Source organism: Pleuronectes platessa, chromosome 3 (assembly GCF_947347685.1).
Source record: "Pleuronectes platessa chromosome 3, fPlePla1.1, whole genome shotgun sequence".
Lineage (NCBI taxonomy): Eukaryota > Metazoa > Chordata > Actinopteri > Pleuronectiformes > Pleuronectidae > Pleuronectes > Pleuronectes platessa.
In genome coordinates, this window is record NC_070628.1 from 21441419 (window position 1) to 21460700 (window position 19282).

At 42.4% G+C, this 19282-nt stretch overlaps 3 protein-coding genes across 3 annotated transcripts; 1 reads left to right on the top strand and 2 right to left on the bottom strand.

The window, feature by feature from the left end:
• The first annotated feature begins 951 nt into the window (after positions 1 to 951).
• si:ch211-196h16.12 (regulator of G-protein signaling 5) lies at positions 952 to 4023 on the top strand. Its single transcript, XM_053418596.1, has 5 exons — positions 952 to 1141; positions 1230 to 1286; positions 1371 to 1417; positions 2350 to 2513; positions 2607 to 4023. The coding sequence occupies exons 1-5, from the start codon at positions 1098 to 1100 to the stop codon at positions 2772 to 2774; spliced, it is 480 nt and encodes a 159-aa protein (XP_053274571.1). The 5' UTR covers positions 952 to 1097; the 3' UTR covers positions 2775 to 4023.
• On the bottom strand, positions 3329 to 4715 carry c3h19orf53 (chromosome 3 C19orf53 homolog). The gene is made up of 3 exons (XM_053418597.1): positions 4585 to 4715; positions 4280 to 4335; positions 3329 to 4156 (listed from the first exon to the last, which is right to left on the bottom strand). The coding sequence occupies exons 1-3, from the start codon at positions 4673 to 4675 to the stop codon at positions 4010 to 4012; spliced, it is 294 nt and encodes a 97-aa protein (XP_053274572.1). The 5' UTR covers positions 4676 to 4715; the 3' UTR covers positions 3329 to 4009.
• Positions 4716 to 5086: 371 nt separating this feature from the next.
• mri1 (methylthioribose-1-phosphate isomerase 1) lies at positions 5087 to 17581 on the bottom strand. The gene is made up of 6 exons (XM_053419099.1): positions 17042 to 17581; positions 15921 to 16144; positions 12518 to 12687; positions 12244 to 12420; positions 11924 to 12148; positions 5087 to 10050 (listed from the first exon to the last, which is right to left on the bottom strand). The coding sequence occupies exons 1-6, from the start codon at positions 17171 to 17173 to the stop codon at positions 9917 to 9919; spliced, it is 1062 nt and encodes a 353-aa protein (XP_053275074.1). The 5' UTR covers positions 17174 to 17581; the 3' UTR covers positions 5087 to 9916.
• Positions 17582 to 19282: the final 1701 nt, after the last annotated feature.

Here is a 19282-nt window from a genome sequence, read left to right on the forward strand (position 1 = left end):
CTGCACCAAATTGCTGACACACATAGATATCAGAAAAGGGTCTGATTGCTCTCTCTCACATTTTTCAAAATAGAACATTCCTGTGCATCTGCACAAATCTTAATAGATTTTTTCTTGACCTATGTCCACTGAGTAGAAATCTGTTCAGTAGTTTTTGTGAAATCCTGCTGAGAAACCAACAAATCAACTAACAAACAAATGTTGACAGCAGGGGAAAAAATTAATGGAGGGGGGCATTGAATTACAGTTGACAGTCACACATGCTACTGAGAGACATATGTTATAATTATATTATTCATTAAGTATTTCGATCTATTAGTTTGCAACAAACAGTCAAATATTGAAGATCATAAAACCAAATATTGAATATTGGGGATTTTATCATGGGTCTCTTATAGTGTACTGTAACACAACAACACACATATTTTACAAGAAGATGGAAAAAAGGACATTATGTCTTTTATATTTACATTTTTGTATTTTTTCATACTGTACTGACTGTACAGGGCCACAAACGAGGTCTACAAAGCAGCCAAGGAAAAAGATTAAAAACTTATCAAAACAAGAGTTAGGAAAAGGAGGAGAAAACAACACTGCTGTTATTGCAGAGGAGTGGCATTAAATTACCTTTATTTTGTCTAATCTCCTCCATCATTATCAAACACAATCTGGTCATCCCTGCAGTTGTGTGAATCCGGCGCCCACCTGCTGCTCCCTCATCACTTCATTCGCCTGTGATGATCACTCTAAAGCTTTTTAATGATCCCTGACCACACAGTAAAGTCCCTTTGCTTTGATTGTCCTATTCTGTATGCTGACCTGCTTTGTATGTCCCTGTTGACAGAGCTGCGTGGACAGAGAGCACGTACGCCACTCCCCTCATTTAGCTGCTGTCCCCTGTTTTCAGCTCCCCTCTCTGCACCTGCTGGACAGGAGCAGATTGATGCATCAGATACGATCCAGGGAGACTATTTAACAGCAGCACTCGTCTGGGATGTGGACAGATAGAAGAAATCTAAGTTACATCACTTCCTGTGAACGAATACAGCTTTGTCTCTTCATTTTCTCTTCGTCAGTTTTCTGAGACCCGGAGCTCGATGTGTAAAGGACTCTCCTCCCTGCCCTCCTCATGCCTGGAGAAGTAAGTATTTGACAAGGTCGACATGTTTTGTATTATAAAGTGTTTTGTGCAGAGCCTGGTTTGATTTTCATCTGTCTGTGTGTTTCAGGGCAAAAGAGATGCGGGTGATGTTTGGCCATCTGGCTGAGACACACCACAAGCAAAAGTAAACCTACTATAATTCAAATGTCACGTGAATCCTGTCACAGTGAAGCTGAATTTTGACTGTTTCTGTCTTCTTTCTTCTCAGGGATGGGAAAACTCTTCAGGACCTGGAAACTCTGCTAAACAGCAAAGGTAAGACTAAGTCTATTTGTTCAACTTTATTATTTCTGAAGTAAGTTCATGCACCAGTTCTTAAGACAGGTCACAGTAAGAGACGCACAGAGAGAACATATTATACAAGGCTAATTGGCCACTTAATCACCATATTGCATATTGAGATCAGATAGATAAACCATGCATACAGAAATGTTCTGCAAACTGCTCACATTAAACACAGGCAAAATATTCATTCTCTGATAGGAAAGGAATATTTGTTACCACACTGCAAGTGAAATTAGATCGCCCCCCCCCCCCCCCCCCCCCCCCTAATAAAAGTATCTATTTTGATTAATAGAATGCAATTAATTATCTGGATCCACACCAAATTCACTTGTTCAAACATATTTGAGAAATTCACAAAAAGGTCAAAAATAAACCTGAACAACCCAAAACAAAAAAATGCCTGATCTGGATTCGCACCAATTTGATTTGGCTGCTTTAGACTCACTGTTACACTGTCATGACATTAAACAGAAAGATTTCTAATATGACGTCTGTTGTCTTTCTACTGTGATAGCGCAAAATATCTGCGGTGAAAAATGTGAGTCTTTTGCTGCTACAGTTAAACAACCTTTTAGCCGCCATTATAATGACTGTAAGATGCCATATGTGTGCACATTGCCTATTGTTGCAAAAAGGCACCATATTTGGCTTCACTGAGGCTCACAGTAAACTTTAAAACAGGGGGTAAGGTGGCTTTACAACCATGTTAATTTGAATTTTTTTAATATTTTGGTACTTTTCATTTATTTTCCTACACCTTTAAAGAAATTTTCCCAAGCGGGCAAGAGATATTCTGATGTGAAGTTAACATTTTTGGAAAATATGTGGCCTGAGTTGCCAACGAACAGGTTCTCTTTCTTTCCTGTCTCATTGTCCTCTCCATGCTTTCCCTCATCTATCAGGGAGCCTGCAGGCGTTTCGTGGGTTCCTGCGTTCAGAGTTCAGTGAGGAGAACCTGGAGTTCTGGCTGGCGTGTCAGAACTACAGGGTTTTGCCCTCAAACCTGCAAAAGACCAAGGCCAGCGGCATCTACAGCCAGTTTATCAACCCTGATGCACCGCAGGAGGTTTGTGGCAAGGAGAATGTGATATATGAGGAGCACAGGGCAATGAGATTGACAGATATCCCTGAATACTGATAACCTGCTTCTCCTCTCTAGGTCAACCTTGACGCGGAGACCCGTGAGGCTCTGCTGAGTGTGATGGACTCTCCGTGTGCCGACACGTTCAAGACGGCACAGCAGACGATCTACAACCTGATGGCTAAAGACTCCTTCCCTCGCTTCCGGCGCTCCCACCACTGCGTAGAAGCCATTAGGGCTTTTTAAAGATAGAGTTTACTGGCACAAACCTGCTTTAGAAATAAGTGCTGAGGATTCTGTACTTCTGGACATGTTGATTGTATTGTATCATTAAGTTCAATAGGCAGCTTGTTGTGATTGTTGTTCTTACTAGTGTTGTAATAACACACTGTTACATTCAGGAAGCATGTCATCCCTGTGGCATCACTTTAGTTAATTTAGGCAGTTAGAAAACATAGACACCTCTTAATAACTATGAGCCTGAATTGTAGATGTGACTATATTGTGCCTGTGGATTACATGAGATTCAAGTGACGTTCACAAAGGATTTAAATAAATCACTTATAAAAGATGCAGTTTGGTACTTAATTGTATTATTTTATATACACACTGTATATCAACTTTATTCTATATGTAAATACATACAGCGTGACCAAATGCACATTAACCTACTTGAGATTTGAATGTTTTCTCTTTCTTGATATATATTTGGGTCATATAATACAGCACGAGCTCAGTCCTTCCAGGGGACATGCAAAACAAGCTCCTCCTTTCCAAAAAAGTAACAATATCTTTGATAATTGTGGAAAGTGTCTCAAAACAACTTTTAATTAAAATACACCATTTCTTTGCATTTACTAAAACTCTGCATTCCAACAGCTAATGCAGGGTGTATGAGGATTATCATAAGGACTTAACACCTTTGGCAAACTTTTTTCATTTTCTTCCTGAAAAACTCAAGACTTCCTGCACATGATCTGGATGTATTCAATCATCCGGCCTTTGTTTCCAGGTCATAATCAGACCATGCTTACAACAGATCTCAATATCCTTCAATATTTACAGAAATTATCAGAAGACAGTGACTACCAACTACTTCTCCAAACATTAGGTTCAGCCCACTTTGTTCCTAGAGAGCCGTCAGTCTCAAGTGTCTCAGATTTTCTGTGTAGTGACGGCTATACTAAAAATGTGATCACAAAAATAAAAGTGAAGGTTTCTTGTGTTCATTTTGTTTTAATCCTTACAGTGAATATATGTGGTGCCCCCAATTGGACATGTATGTGTTGTCCATGGCCCAGTGAACCATTTCATTCAGAAAATGTCTTCCTTTAAATGTGTCTCGTTGTGACTTTAATAAAAAGAAGCACAGGACAGGGGACACTTGAAAATAACTGCAGGTCACTGAGGTTTCATCTCAGTCCTCCTTGTTTTGACACCACCAGGTTCCGGTCTGCAGGTGCGAGTTGGTGTATCTGGTCCTATTTGGAGCTGGTTGCTGGCCGGACTGCTCCTGGTTTGCTCTGAACTTCTGCCCCTTTAACCACACTCAGCGGCTTATGGAGGGAAGTGCTGGCCTTGTGGGTCACCTCCCTCTCGATGTTGTTCCTGATGGCCACTTCCAGACACTTCGGGGGAAAGCAGGATTAAAGTTGCTGTTAGCGTTATCTGTAAAGCTCACTGATGTAGTCACTGTTAAAATGGACAGAGACAAACTGTCCTGCGGTCCCCTTTCTTTAACTTCTTCTCACCTTCTTCAGTTTCTGCTGCTCAACCACATGAGACTTCTTGGGTGCAATGGTCCTCGCTTTATGAAGGCAACAAAATCACAAATTCAAAATGCCATTACAAACAGTTTGTGAACTAAATGATGAAACTGCATTGTTAAATTCTCTCTTAAGCCAGATAGGCCGAAATTGCAAACAATACATTGAATAGGAAATGTCTCGACGTGTTTCCATGCGGGTCACATGTGGACGCTGTTTGACTGATTATTTTCTCCACGTTTTTTAAAACAGCTCTGAGAAGAACAACAGGTGATATGTCGGGGATCTACCTCCTTTCTTCGGCCCTTTCTGTTTGTTGTGATGAGGCTTCTTGGTGCTTGCAGGCCGCTTCTCTTTAAACTTCAGTGAGCCCTGCGCCATGATTGCTAACCGGAAGTAAACGAAGCGTTTCTTCTTCTCCCGCTTTACCTAAAGGCGGGTTTCATTCCTCGCTTTTTGCATTGCTGCCACCTACTGCTTGCTTTGATCGACTACCCTCGTGAAACCACACCTAAATTCACTGGATCCACTTTTTTTATGTATAAATTAAGATCCATATTTATTATTTTGAGAAATTTATGAGAATGTTGAATCTGACACACTAAAAATTGTGTTAAAAAATCCTGGACCCAAACCTCAATTCAATGGATTCTTATTTAGGTCATTCCACGCACCTCTAAATTTATAATATATATATTTATATATATTTTTTGCATTATCCTACTGACGTTCAAACAGATAAAAACACCTCTTTAGCTGATGTAAAACATGTTGGACAGACACAGAAACAAGTCTTTTCAATGTGGTTTTATTGTAATTATTTAACTGTATTGACGTGAAAGAGAAATCTCTTGATTCATGACTGCGTTTTACAGCATTATATTCATATACATATATAATAAAAAAAATCCAGTTTTGAACTTTTTCTACGTTACAAAATCAAACCCAAAACCGAGTGATTATCAATAACAACAATAACATATTCGCACTTAAAGAGGCCATCTGAACTACACTCCTTCCATGGTAATTGCAGGCCATTCTGATCATCTGAGAATTCATAAGTTGCTGCTCTGATTGAAGATCAAATGAAGGTGGAAAATACCTGGCGAGCAGCTTTTTAGTTTTGGCACCTGATTATTCGTCTTGTTTTGGGCTTCTCAAGGGTGTACATTGGTGGAACATCTTTTTTTGTCCTCTTTTTAAAACACAGTACAATAATGCTGCTTCTTCATAAGCATGGTGTAAAATCATGAGCATAATGCCAACACAATTCAGCTGCAACCCAATGTCACACACTTGCCTGACTATAGGCTACTTTGGCAAAAACTAAAAGCAGCGCCACAAATTATTTGTCACTTTGGGTTCAAGATACAAACATGGATAATCTGTTCCGGGTTTGATGTTTTTTTCTCCTGCATTCTGTCAATCTGCTCTGCTGCTGCAGCCTGGCACGCTCAGTGCATGTGTTCAAGCAGTCCAGTGTTGTAGTCTGTGTAGGCAGATGGAGAGGTAGTGTGTATGGTTGAGGAGGCCTCCCCAGTGTTGTGTACTAATGGCCTAGTCACTAGGATTCACAATGTCATGAAATAAAAAACAACAAAGCACAAGCCAAACAGTTAGAATCATGATGTACAGACAAAAACAAAATTATCATACTTCTTCAAAATTTTTGAAAGAAACTAAATGCGGCTGGACTGACGGCCACAGAGTTGCTACATATGTCGGGAATGCTAGCTAACATTGCCCCCCCCCCCCAAATGAGTGACATCTTAAAACTGTACAAAACAAAAAGGAAGAAAATTCAAATACACAAGTGTCTTTACTGCTTGTTTGTGACCAACCAGCATCTTTGTGAGTTGAGGTTCGATGGGTGGAAAGAGGAGAAACAAAGATGGTTGAGGATGTAGATGAGGGAGGGAGGAAGTTTATATTACACATTTCAAAGATATGGATAATGAAACTGTGGATACTGCAATTGTCATCATGACAGTAGGTTTGTTTTTTAGGGTGTTTTCGCTGTAGAGAGGTGGGTTTGTGTATCTACCACATCTTTTAACGAATGAAAAGAGGGATGAAGTCGACAAAGGCGGTGTGTGAGGTCAGTGAAGGGACGTTAGGAAGGTAGACTGGCCAAACCGCTTACACCAGTCTCATTAAGCTGAGAAATCCAAACAACACTCAGACAGTTCATTTACATGTGCATTAGTATGCTGGACTTGAGTTTCATCTAGGTTCTAATCCTCCAGGCTACATTTATAGATACTAGCATAGTTTATCTGAAACAAAAGGGAACTTTCAACATTTAGATATGTACTGTGGGTAATGTGAAGAATGTGTAGTTGAGGACTGGTTTTCTGGATGTCTGACCTTCTCCATGTGGTCACCAGTCATGGGTAACAATTTACTGATTATATTGTAACTTCATTTGATGATGCACGGCAATTTTCCCTTCCAAAATAAGATGAGGCCAACACAGACCAGACAGGCATTCGGTTTTTGTGTGCGAACCTGACCTGAGCGCAATGTTTTCCCCACTTACAGGCATGACCAGCTTAAAAACAAAAAAAATCAAGTGAAGAGCCCGACCAATGGGATTGAAAGCTCCCTGGACCTGGAATACCATTTCAAAAAACTTTTTGACTTAACCCGTCCTGACTCATTGGGCATCCAGATTCTATTCTACACATGTTAGAGGATGATCAGAAACAATGGATCTCTTCAGATCAAGGATACTAGTGTTGAAAATGTAAATATGTAAATCCACTTAGTGAGAATTGTCCAGATTTCTCTGACTATGATGAGATGGTGGCGCAATACTAGTCAGGATAGGATTAGGAAGGACTGAGGGTCTGCTCACATCAGTGAGCTGTACTGGTGCTGCACCTGTAAGGCAGTGAGCAGTGCGGGCCCTATGACATTCAGTACAGCCAGAAGGTGTGTCCCGTAAAGAGATTGACATTTACGGGACTTTGGCCCGGGTCACGTAACTGCAGGAACTCGCCGCACACACACACGAAAACATGAGTATGACACGAGAACCTGAACCCAGTCAGTCTGCGTTTTAAAGTTCATAACAGTCTACTGTTTATGAGTAAATACAATGTAAGTGTCAGGTTTTAAAACTGGAGGCTTCGACTCTAGTCAATATGGGCACATTATGATGGGAGTGCTGCAGTTATTAATGACTGTATTAAAGCTTAAATATTTATTCATTAAGTGATCAACTAATGTATGTAATTTCCCAGAGGTCACAGTGATATTTTTTAAATATAGATACTTTGGATACTCCAATGGTTTGGTCGCGACTATTATTTTCCATTTAAAGTGATAGAAACACAAATGGATGCTGAGCCATTGATCAGCATTTTTAAAAAAGGACCATCTTATATGATTTATATATTCAGTTGTAACTGATTGTTTCAACACTACAAAGATCTGATAAACCTCAGCAGTATGACACGAATACAAATGCCACACAACAACAACGCAGAAAACGCTAACGCCCGGCCACACTGGGTGCATGAGACAGCTGCGTCTCGTGCTTCTGCTGTTTACACAGAAAACATGTCTGCTGCAGACCTGCCATGTGAGGTTTCTGGTATGATCACTGTATTTCCTTAAATATAGTAACCTAAGTAATCATCAATAACGATTCAGTCAACAGAGACACTAGCTTTTACTTTGAAAGAGAGAGAGTATTGCAAATATTGATATGACATATTCCACAGACCTCGAAACTGTTATGAAAGATAATTGTTCATTTTGCAAAAATAGGTGAGACCCCGACTCTCTAGAAGAGCAGCGTGGCTCACACACAGGGCAGTGTGGACGCTCTAACCTGATAACATTGGCGGCAAAATGCAGAGCAAGATGTTTCACGACGCACACGCACTGCCCACGCGAGGAGGATTGAATGCAAATTGTTTAAATACATTCTGAGATGAGCACAAAGGCAAGAAGTGAGTGAGTGTCCGAAGTTGCCTGATCACAGCCCCTGACTGAAGCAAGTTCATCTGCGTTGAATAATACATTCTGATTGTGGGCGGCTTCACGCCACGTATCGTTTTCCGATGTGGTCACAGAGACGGCAGTTTGGAAAATACCCCACGATTCTTAGAGGAATAGTTCACCCCAGAATAAAGATGTGACATTTTTCCTCGGGTTTCTGATGTTTGAGCGAATTCACAGCTGTTAGGCCACAAACTTTCCTTTTAAACTTCTGACTAACTGATCTTTTAAAGATCTATTGGGTTAGACAAAGTAGCTGATGTAATTTCATATTCTGTTGTAAGTTTCCTGTGGGTCAATCACTGAGTTTCACCACTAAAACAGATTATTGCAGCTTTTAAAAACACAATATTCAGCTTCTCCTGTCTTGGTTTGAAGTAGCTGTAGTTGCCAGAAATTGAGATATTAATAATATAATTTATTTGATCACTCTTTTAAGATGTAAAACATTTACAAGACATATTTCTATCTTGTGGTTAAACAAGGATTGGTTAAGTGAGCACAGAACCAATATTTACTCTCAGGGTGAACTATTCCTTTAATAGTGATGAACAAACACATCAGCTATCAGGTGAAAGCTGTTACAGCAAATATGAAACCAATTCCTTTTGTAAAGAGTTGTCATTCTTACAGTGCGTCCCGTGGTACAGTGAATATCAATATGGTGCCGACACATGTATGGTTGTACAGAACAATTACATTATGATAATACAAATGTGGTATGACATGGTGGAACTGGGAACTACATGACAGAAATCATTAGTGAGGTATATATACAGCCATGTCTTTCCATAGGCTTCAGCTGACTAACAAGGACTGATTGAGAAATTCTGTTATTGACACAGGATTTTTATTTTCACTAAGAATTTGTGGCTGTGAAAATCTACTATAAATTTGGTTCATTCCTCTAGAAAAGGTTTTCAACACAGAACAAAATAAATTAAATGTTAATATAACATTTTGATGTCAAATTCAATTTTAAAATAACCAAATATTTGGTTAAAATAGTACCTTTAACGAGCAGGGGTTATTTTTCTACATATGTACACATTACCAGCAAGGATATGTATATTTACAAATGGGTAGCAGCATTTTAGAAACCACGGCTAATCAAAGTCACTACTTTGGAAAAGAACAGTCATACTTTAGCCTCTGTGGAAGTTTTTTTGTTTATATTTGAAGAACCCCTGAAAAATTACCTCAGTTATGATTCATGAAAACAGCCAAATAGAATTTGAGAAAGAGAGTCCAGCTAAGCAGAGCTATTTAGAAGGGAAAAAGAGGCGGCAAGAGAGAATGAAAGACAGTGCGGAAAACCTGTGATGAAGAGATCACAAAAGACAGACAGTAAAGAGAAGGGAGACAGCACATGTGTCTGCACAACTCCCTGAAGTTAATTTATGTGTGAGTAAGAGACTGAACAACATTTTGTCTTCTGGGTGCACTGTTAACTGACCTGTAACAGTGCCTGTGCATTTATCAAAATGAAATGAAACGGCAACAGTTGCTCTGTGTGTGTGTGTGTTCTGTGTGTGTGGGTGTTCTGTGGTGAGATGAGTGTCTGACGTTAAGGTGCAGTGGTGCACACGGACCAGCAGGAGGGGCTCAGGGGCTCTAGAGGGCAGTGAGGCGACCGGTGAGCGCTGCCTGGAGCTCAGAGGGGAGGAAGACTCCCAGCTCTGTGATGATGCCTCCTGTGATCAGCTGGTGAGGGGTTACGTCAAACGCCGGGTTCCACACCTCAATACCTGCGGCAAAGAGTCAGGGATAAGTGAGGCTGTAGAACATTTACAGAAAAAAAGCTGTGGTTGTGTGGCTCCAGAACTTTGTCAGATGTGCCGACGGACACACACACACACACACACACACACACACACACACACACACACACACACACACACACACACACACACACACACACACACACACACACACACACACACACACACACACACACACACACACACACACACACACACACACACACACACACCTGTCAGATGCTACTTTGAGCAAACTCCCTGACCATTATTTCTAGCTGTTATTTAACCATAATTTATTATTTAATCATTACATTTAGTAACACATACTGTCTTGTTACTTTTAGAAGTTTCAACAATAGTCCATGTGCCATCCTATAACAAAGAGGTGGTGGGGTTATGACCTATACTGCAGCCAGCCACCATTAGGTGGCAACAGAGAGGGTATGGCTTCACTTTTAGAGAGCAGTCATGTCGTCCATCTTTATTTACAGTTTGATTTCAACTCCAAATGGCAAACCATTGTCACTGTAACCATTTAACCATTACTTTTATTTAGCCATTTTAACTGCCTAGCTTTTATTTTAGCAAACTTTTAAACGATAGTTAAATACCAACCATAACACAGTCTGAAAGATCTTGCTGAAAAAGTTGTAAAGTAGTAATTTCTGACTTAACTTCGCTACAGCATAAGACAATAATTTAAAAACAGGGTGGCAAACCTGAAGTAAATTTTCTTTTAAACTTGCTTATTTACTGAAAGTCTAGGGATTATTAGCTAGAAAATATTACTCAACCGGGTGTGTACCATTTATAGCTGCTGAGGAATAAACATTTTTGCTGCTTCAGTGAGTGTTTACCGCAGCAGGATGATGCTCATCATAATAAAAGGCCCATGCCATCAAGTACAATAACATTTATGGAGCAGAGGCTTCTGCAAAACAAGCATTTTTTGTTATTACAAACAGGTTGTTGTTGGTTTTGTTCCTTTAATGGGAATTTGCTGACTAAGCAAATATATAACAGCAGCTCTGTGCTGTACTTCAAGGCCATCCAGGGGCCGAATACATAAGATGAACACGACACAACCGCAACATCCACGGTTGGATTCCCAGTCAAAAGGACCTTTTTTTACTTTTCTCTACACAGACGACTACTAAGCAAAGGCAAAATTACGAAATGTAATCTTTCTTAAAGGCCAGTATCGGGAAGCACAAGAGCAAAATGTGAGAGGAAAGTTAAAGAGAGGGAAATGTAAAGTGCAAGCTCCTCTCCAGAGGCCTGTATGCTCCTTAAATGAATATGCTTTAATTACTTTGACGACACCAGCCACCTCTCAGTTATTTCAATATACTCATTGATCCAAACTCACCTAAAACCATAACCCGATGCCCACTCTTACAAACCCAGGTTTTGACTAGTGGCATCTCCCTCACTCCTCGTTCTTCCGCTCGTTTCTCTACCGTCACTAATAAAAGTCATAAGATACCCCGCCCCCCCAAAACCTATGAAATGAACGAGACCTCAAGAACAATTTTTCAAGCACAGAGCCTTTTCTGAAATCAGAGCCTCGCACTTTACCGACCACAAAGCGTCTCTGCATAGGTAACGTGATTCCCCTAAGTGCCATCCAATCCTCCGGTAACATTTGGAGCCCTCAGACAGACTTCAACTCGTGCACTTAAACTGCATGTGACGTCAATTACAGTCTGAGGGTGGACACAAGACATAGGCCACGCTCTCCAACCCTGATGTTTACTCCTCGCTGCCAATCCTCTACTCGCTGTACTCACTGATCTGTGTCCATGTTTCTGTCGTTTCTTACTTTAAAAACCCACCAATAAAATGTCAACCTTCTTACCCTTGGCAGCGATGGGCACCCCGTTTATACTGGTGAGCTCCTCGGGGGGCCGCACTTCGATGATGATGTCCCTGCCACTCTCCAGGCTCAGGTCACACGACGTGCTGGGCGCGGCCACATAGAAGGGAATCCCATGGTGCTTTGCGGATATAGCCAGCTGGTACGTGCCCACCTTGTTGGCCGTGTCGCCGTTCGCCACCACCCTGTCCGCTCCAACCACCACGGCTGAGGGAGAGAACACGACAAAAAGAAAAAAGCCTTAAGACGAAGAGGAAGGATGAATAAATTGATAAAGAGAAAACGCGAGGATGAACACTGACCTGTGATGTCCATTTCTCTCATGGTGAGCGCTGCCATGCTGTCTGTTATAAGCGTAGCAGGGATTTTCTCTGCTACGGCCTCATACGCCGTCAGCCTGGACCCCTGGTTGTAAGGTCTCGTCTCTGTGCAGTACACACGCTTCAGCCTCCCCAGCGCGTGGAGGCTTCGCACCACGCCTACACACAAACACAGCCACCGTTACAACGCCAGAAACATCACAACACAAAACTATCGCCCCTCTTCTCTCATTCACTCCCACGGCTCCAGTCTCACCCAGTGCGGTCCCGTATCCAGCCGTGGCCAGCGAGCCGGTGTTGCAGTGTGTGAGGATGGTCACGGCGTCCCGAGGGACGCCGGACAGGATATGCTGGGCGCCGTAGTTACCGATCTTCTTGTTGTCATTGACGTCACGCTCCAGCATGTCCTCGATCCAGGCAATTACACTGTTGGAGGGGGGCCACAAGAGGCGGGAAATGAGTACACTTGGTGGACGTGTCCATCAAGTGTACAGTAACAATACGGCTGCATGTTTCTAAGTGTCCTGACGTCCATTCATCCAACAGGACGTCTCCCTCTGTACATAACTCAACCTTGATTTTAATATGCGTTAATAGTATGTGTTTTAACGTACCAAGAAAAGTGATCACAATACACCAATCCTTGCTGCCCTTCATATGTTACCTGTGAGTTTCGGAGAAGATTTTAAGATTTTACTGCTTCTTTTTAAAGCCTTGAACTGTCAGGCTCCAGCCTATATCTGTGATCTACAGACATGCAGTGGACTCGGCGTACCTCCGCAGTTTCTCAGGAGGAAGCACATGTGTGAACACAAATGTCCAAGTGGGAGTTGTTATGGACTTTACCCGCCTGGCCTCCTAGTATAATGTCTGTAGAAATCCAGGAGAATTTGATGTGAGAATCCAGCAGGGGATCCCCTGGAATCCCTGCGAGTGAGTGTGGGGGGTTTGATGACACTTCTAATACGCGACAGGCGCAAAATTGAAAAAAAACAAACAAGAAAAAACAATATCTCGCAGATGAAGAGATATTGATAAGAGCTGACGACGGGGTTGGGTTGCTGTAAACATGGATCACGTGATCTCCGCATACATCACTTCCTGTCTCTGTCTGCTGCAGCCAGCTGCTTCACCTCCCACCTGAATAATGCAGAGGATTCGATGCTGTTGATAAAGAGTCTGTGCAGAGAAACTCTTACTCTGTTTTGCATGTGGGAAAGGAAAACTTTGGGCAAACTCCGGAGCCATTTCTCAGAATTATCCTGAGGTCATTTGTGAAAACGGCTTTGTATCGTTTTCCATTTCTCTGTACTGTGGCAGCCTGGCATATTCCAATTTTTCCTTCCACAGTTTCAAAATTAATCAAACTATTTTTCGCTACTCATAATAACATAGGAGATATCTAATTTGGGGTTTCGCTCGATTACCACATTGTGTAGTTGAGTGCAGTGCCACTTGCCGTGTGCTTGCCTGTGTGTTTGCGCTATCGACCAGAAAGTTGTTACTGTCCACGCAAACACTATGTAGCTGTAGTTTTCCACATTACTGAAAGTGGCATGCAATGCAGGTCTCTCTCTCTCTCTCTTTAACAGGAGAATGGGTCTCTCGCTCTTTAGTCTGTGTACCTGACACACGTTGGTGCATGAGCACCCCCGATAATGCTATAGATTGAATGAATTCGGTGGGAAACTTTAATGATAGGTTTCCTCCATTCCTTCCTTAGAAACTCAATCACCCGACTAATAAAGTGCACATAGCAGTGTTGATTTGTCTACACACCAAGTTTCAGGACCAAAAAATCCTTGACATGTTTGACCTGGGTCATTTGTTGCACTGCTTCACTTTCAACCTTTAGCCAAAACAATGGCGCGTTATTGCAGCCAGTGCTTAGATGCTTCTCTAATACAACAGGCTTTGGTATATTTACAGCTTTAGAACAAAATGTCAGCAGCTCAGAACAGTTTATATGATCCGTCCGCTCTGCTGCACTGCGATTTTAAACTACACAGATTCATCACCAAGGGCGTTCCTCGAAGCTTCCGTTACCAAAAGGTCAGGATCGTTTCAACTTTTTTTCTTCTTCGTGAAACTAATTCTGATCTCTTGACTCGATGGATCTGCTGATATCAGTTCCCACACTGAAACCGGCGCTTTCCTTCCTCCCCCCTCTCTGTGTAGAGCTGATATCAATCATTGCGAGTTTACCATGGAGGGCAGATTTGCTGTGGCATGGACTCAACAGCCCGCTGTGTCTAAACGACTGTAACTGATATCAGAGGCACTGACTGTTATAATGATATTGCCTAAGAAACTGTATTTAATATCGATCAGTGACATGTGGCTGACATCTGATCTGCTTAATGAGGGAAGCTTCATAATACCAATATGTCCCATCTGATCAGGGCATCTCTACACAAAACGTATATTATGCTTATAGTCCTAAAACAGCACCTGGTTTCTACACCAGATCTCACCCAACCCTTCTATATCTTTCCTGTGTGTGCAGCTCTACACAACAGCCCTGTTAAGATAATTTTGCGATAAAAATAAAGGACAGTAAATAATATAACAGTAATTAGGTTGTCTGTTATATATGTAAAGTGTGTAGGTTTCCCAATTTCTCCATTTTCAGGTGATCTGATAACTTTCAAAACTTTTTCATAAAAGACGCCAGCGGCTGGTGTTAAGGAATGTTTAAGAATCAGCAGCTCGTGGCCTGAAATTCTCACGGAAAATCTTAAGTTAATATTACCTCAGTTCACAGTTCCAGTTTTTACTGGTGAGACTGGTTACACGTCCAGCAGTTGATTTTGTGACTGTTGGATTTCAATGTGATCCGTGGAGCTGACTTGACAACAACCTACATGCAAATTATTTTCTTATTTACCTCTGCCGAGAAGGTTAGACTTTCATCCATGTTGTTTGTTAGTACGATTATGCAGAAACTACTGGACCCATTACCATTAAACAAGGATGTGGTGTAGGATCCCACCAATATATTTCACACCATTTAATATTGAGATTTTTGACATTATCATAAGTTTCAAAGGGAATAATTCATGGTTTTAGAGGAGAGAAAAAAAAATCAGGCACATTAGGGGAACGGATATCTATGAATGCGTATAATTTGGAGAGGCGAACTGGGCCCTGACCGAGGTATGAGCTCTTCGTGTGTAATTTTCCAACTCAGCTGTAGTACTTGGCACAAGACCACCACCAGTGGATCGATGGAATAGAGTGAAACTATTGACAAGAATGTGTATTACATCACTCAGGAGAGTGACTCTCCTTTGTTTTCACTCAAAACATTCATCAATAACTCAGTGTTCCTTTAAATCAACTGATAAAAATAATAAATCATATGCCTAACTGAATAAGCAGATCACATTAAGAAAAGTGTGACGTCGTTTTGAACGGTATGATGGAGTCAAGTTGAAAATAGAGAGGCTGACCAAAGGGAATAGTCTGTGCTCAGGAGGAAGAAGTTTCCATTACCCTGAGAGGACCATGCGTTTGTGGTAATTTAGTTTAAGACAACAAGTTTGAGGATACGCACCATGCATCATCAATTTAATCATTATAATTACAAGAACAGTGAATGTTCAGTCACCCTGGCTGATCATCCAGCTGGTGTTCTCGTGTCGCTCTGACCAGCTCACCTTTCTCTGAGCTGCTCCGAGTTCTTCTCCATGCTCTCGTTCTCAGCGAACTCCATCAGCTCGCGGGCGGCGCGGCCCATGTTGACAGCGGTGGGCCTGGCTGAGGTCAGGTGACACAGAGACTCCCTGATGAAGGCCACGGGGTCATCGCCGCCGGCACCTGCACGCAGCTCCACGGCCAGGCTGAGGCAGCCGACAATGGCGATGGCCGGGGCGCCACGCACCTGGAGGAGGAGGGGGGGGGGGGGGGGGGGGGGGGACGGCACAGTTATGCTCACGTTGTGGTCATCCTCTTTATGTGCCGACTACCAGAGGCTCCCTCAGTTTTCATGAAGATGAACAACATCTATTCAAAAAGGAGTCTAAGTGGGTGATCATGGAGAAGAAAGTATTCAGGATGGACTGGACTCATGACATCATCACTGCTGAAGTCATTTCACTGTAGCATTACACTCCATCATCATCATGACATCACCCCCCTGCTTATGGTACATTCCTTCACTCTGACACATGCACACACAGGATCAAACACATAGCAGCTACATGCCTGTGTGTGTGTGTGTGTCTCACTGGATTGGCAGAGGAGTGCAATGCCCGCTTCAATAAATTAATACCTGCATCTGAAAAACGTTCCCCGCTGTTACACAACCTGAACAACCTGCAACTATGTGTGAGCCCCTCAGGGTGTCAGGCCTCAGCTCTGCAGGCAGACAGGAGGTGGAGGTGTCACCGAGTGCAGCACAAGATCCAAACGCGAACAAAAAAACCGGAGCAAAGGTCATTAATAATTCATCAATAGTCTCTCCCGAAGAAAGAGCAGGGTGGGGGGTGCTACCGAGGCTGGGTGCAGATACCTACTTACACAAGATAATATGAAAACTATAAATAAAGGATTCAGGAGGGAGAGGGGGGGGGGCGGATAACCGGGGGGGGGGGGGGGGGCTTCTGGTGCATCCAAAACTAAGACAGAGGCCGAGGGCGGCGAGCCCACCGAGCACATGCGTGCTGCTGCGGGAGCAACAAAAGAACCGAGGATGAGACGACGGGAAACATGCACATGCAGCTCCGGCCCAGGAGAGGGGCGGGCGGGAGGAGACAGAGGGGGAAGGGGCTCTCCCTACCTTCATGGACTTGATGGCCTCGTACGCGTCCTGCACCGTGCGGAGCTCTTCGTACGAGGTCTGGTGCGGCAGCAGCAGCTGGTTCAGGATCTGCAGGGAACCGGCCCGGTAGCGGATCGCTTCCAGCGTCATGACCGAAGAGAGCGCGGCGGGATAGCGGCGGAGATAATCACGGACGGACCGGTTGCGGCCGGGTGCGCGCACACGCACTCACGCTTTCCTCTCTGTCTCCCTCACACACACTTTCACACACACTCTCTCTCCCTGTGATCGGATCCACGCTCAAGTGACCGCGGCCTGGCAGACAGTCAGTTCCGGGAGCCGTCGCTAAAGAAAGAGAAGTAAAAGTGCAGCAGCAGGAGAAGAGAGCGGGAGGATGAGGAGGAGAGACGGAGGAGAAGGAGGTCTGCTGTGTAGTATGGGAGGATATAAAAAGAGGAGTGAGGGGAGGAAGGGCTGGAGACGCTTCGCACTGTCAAAGACAAGTCGGGGGAGCAGACGCTGAACCACGTGTTCAGTCGACCAGGAAGCGGAGGCCACAGTGACCACGCCCACCGCGGGGTTGTCCAACTTCATCACGATGACTCCCCCTTCTCTTCATCCTTATGGCCCCCTCCTCTTCCTCCTGCTCCTCCTCTTCACCCCCCCTCGTTCTCCTCTTCATCCTCCTACTCCTCTCTGTCTGTGCACCATCCCCCTCTCTTCTTCTCTGCCTCTTTTGTCAGGGGGGAAACATTTCACATTCAAATACGTTATTAGCATAACACCAAAGCCCCAAAGGTTTCCCCCCAACAACAGAAAACACAGCCAAAGAAAATGCCTAATTTCATGTTTTATTGTTGTCACCCTGGGACACTTGCTTCACCTCCTCCCATATACCTGATGAAGTGTGTGTGTCAATTAATCATATTCATTCATTAAAAGCCAACCGATCAATACCCTTCAAATAGTCTATATGTGTTTACATGTTCTTTTCTTTTTTCACACACTTTTATAAAATAGGTTTTCAGAATCATTTGGATGAAACTCTTGCACGTTATCTGAATAACGTCAATAAATCATTTATCATATTATTCCACTTCTATGCATCTAATTGTGAAATTCACCCATTCAAATATATTGGCACTTGACTTTTAATATATATATATCACTATATACATTTACTTATATAAGTAAATTTACACATATATACGTATAACGTATAGTCTATGTATGCATATGTCAATATCTCCTTGTACTTGTACAAATACAGATTCTACATCCTTGTGCATTCATTATGTGCCACTTCACTTTAACTACATTTTCACAATATTTTCTTAGTGAAAGGAAAATATTACGTACACATTTTCTGTATTTTTTAAATTTCTATCCTATAGCCTTTTTTATTCTCTTGTCTACCCCATTTCGACAAGTAACAAGTCATTTTCCTCAGTGTGGGATCCATAAAGTTTTATCGTACCTTATCTTATCTTAAGAACATAATCAGTCTAACACATAAAGTATGACACACAAAAACATGTGAATAAAATAACATTAGAGTTGACTTGACATACTTCACAAATAAAACAACTGTTGTTTATTTAGTCAGTGTTTGTCTCATATGAATGTAAAACATATTTTACTGTTCTTTTTTAACACACTAGTGCAGAGATCGTTAAAAACCTGCCTGTTTGCTTGACTTGTGTTAAAGCTCCAGAGCTACTTCGGAATTATTCCTTGTCATTGGGCGGCTGTGGCGTAGAGTGGTTGTCCTCCAACCATGAAGGTCGGCAGTTCGATTCCAGTCTTTCCAATCCGCATTCCGAAGTGTTGACCCCCCCCCCCCCGAATTGGCCTTCATAGAAAAAAAAAAAGGTGCTGCTAATAGGTGCACTGTATGAATGTGTGTGAATGGGTGAATCAAGACTAGAAAAGTGTTATATAAATACAAACCATTTACCAAATCATTAATTTAACAGTTCTACAATATACTGTCACTTTTGTTATTGTTTGTGTACTGGATGTTGCCTGCAGATGTTTATTAACAGTCTAAAAAGCAAAGTAAGAAAAAGGTGTGTTCATCCTACCTGGTTTATCTGCAGGGATTTTATAGTCAAGGTTTTTATAAAATGAATTTGCTTCATTACTGTTCATGTGTGTGGTTTACGTATGAGTTTGAATAAGTTACTGAACTGTGTTATTTTTTCATACAATGCATATCGGCTATTCCAGATATCTGTGAAGCAACTGATATCATGCTTC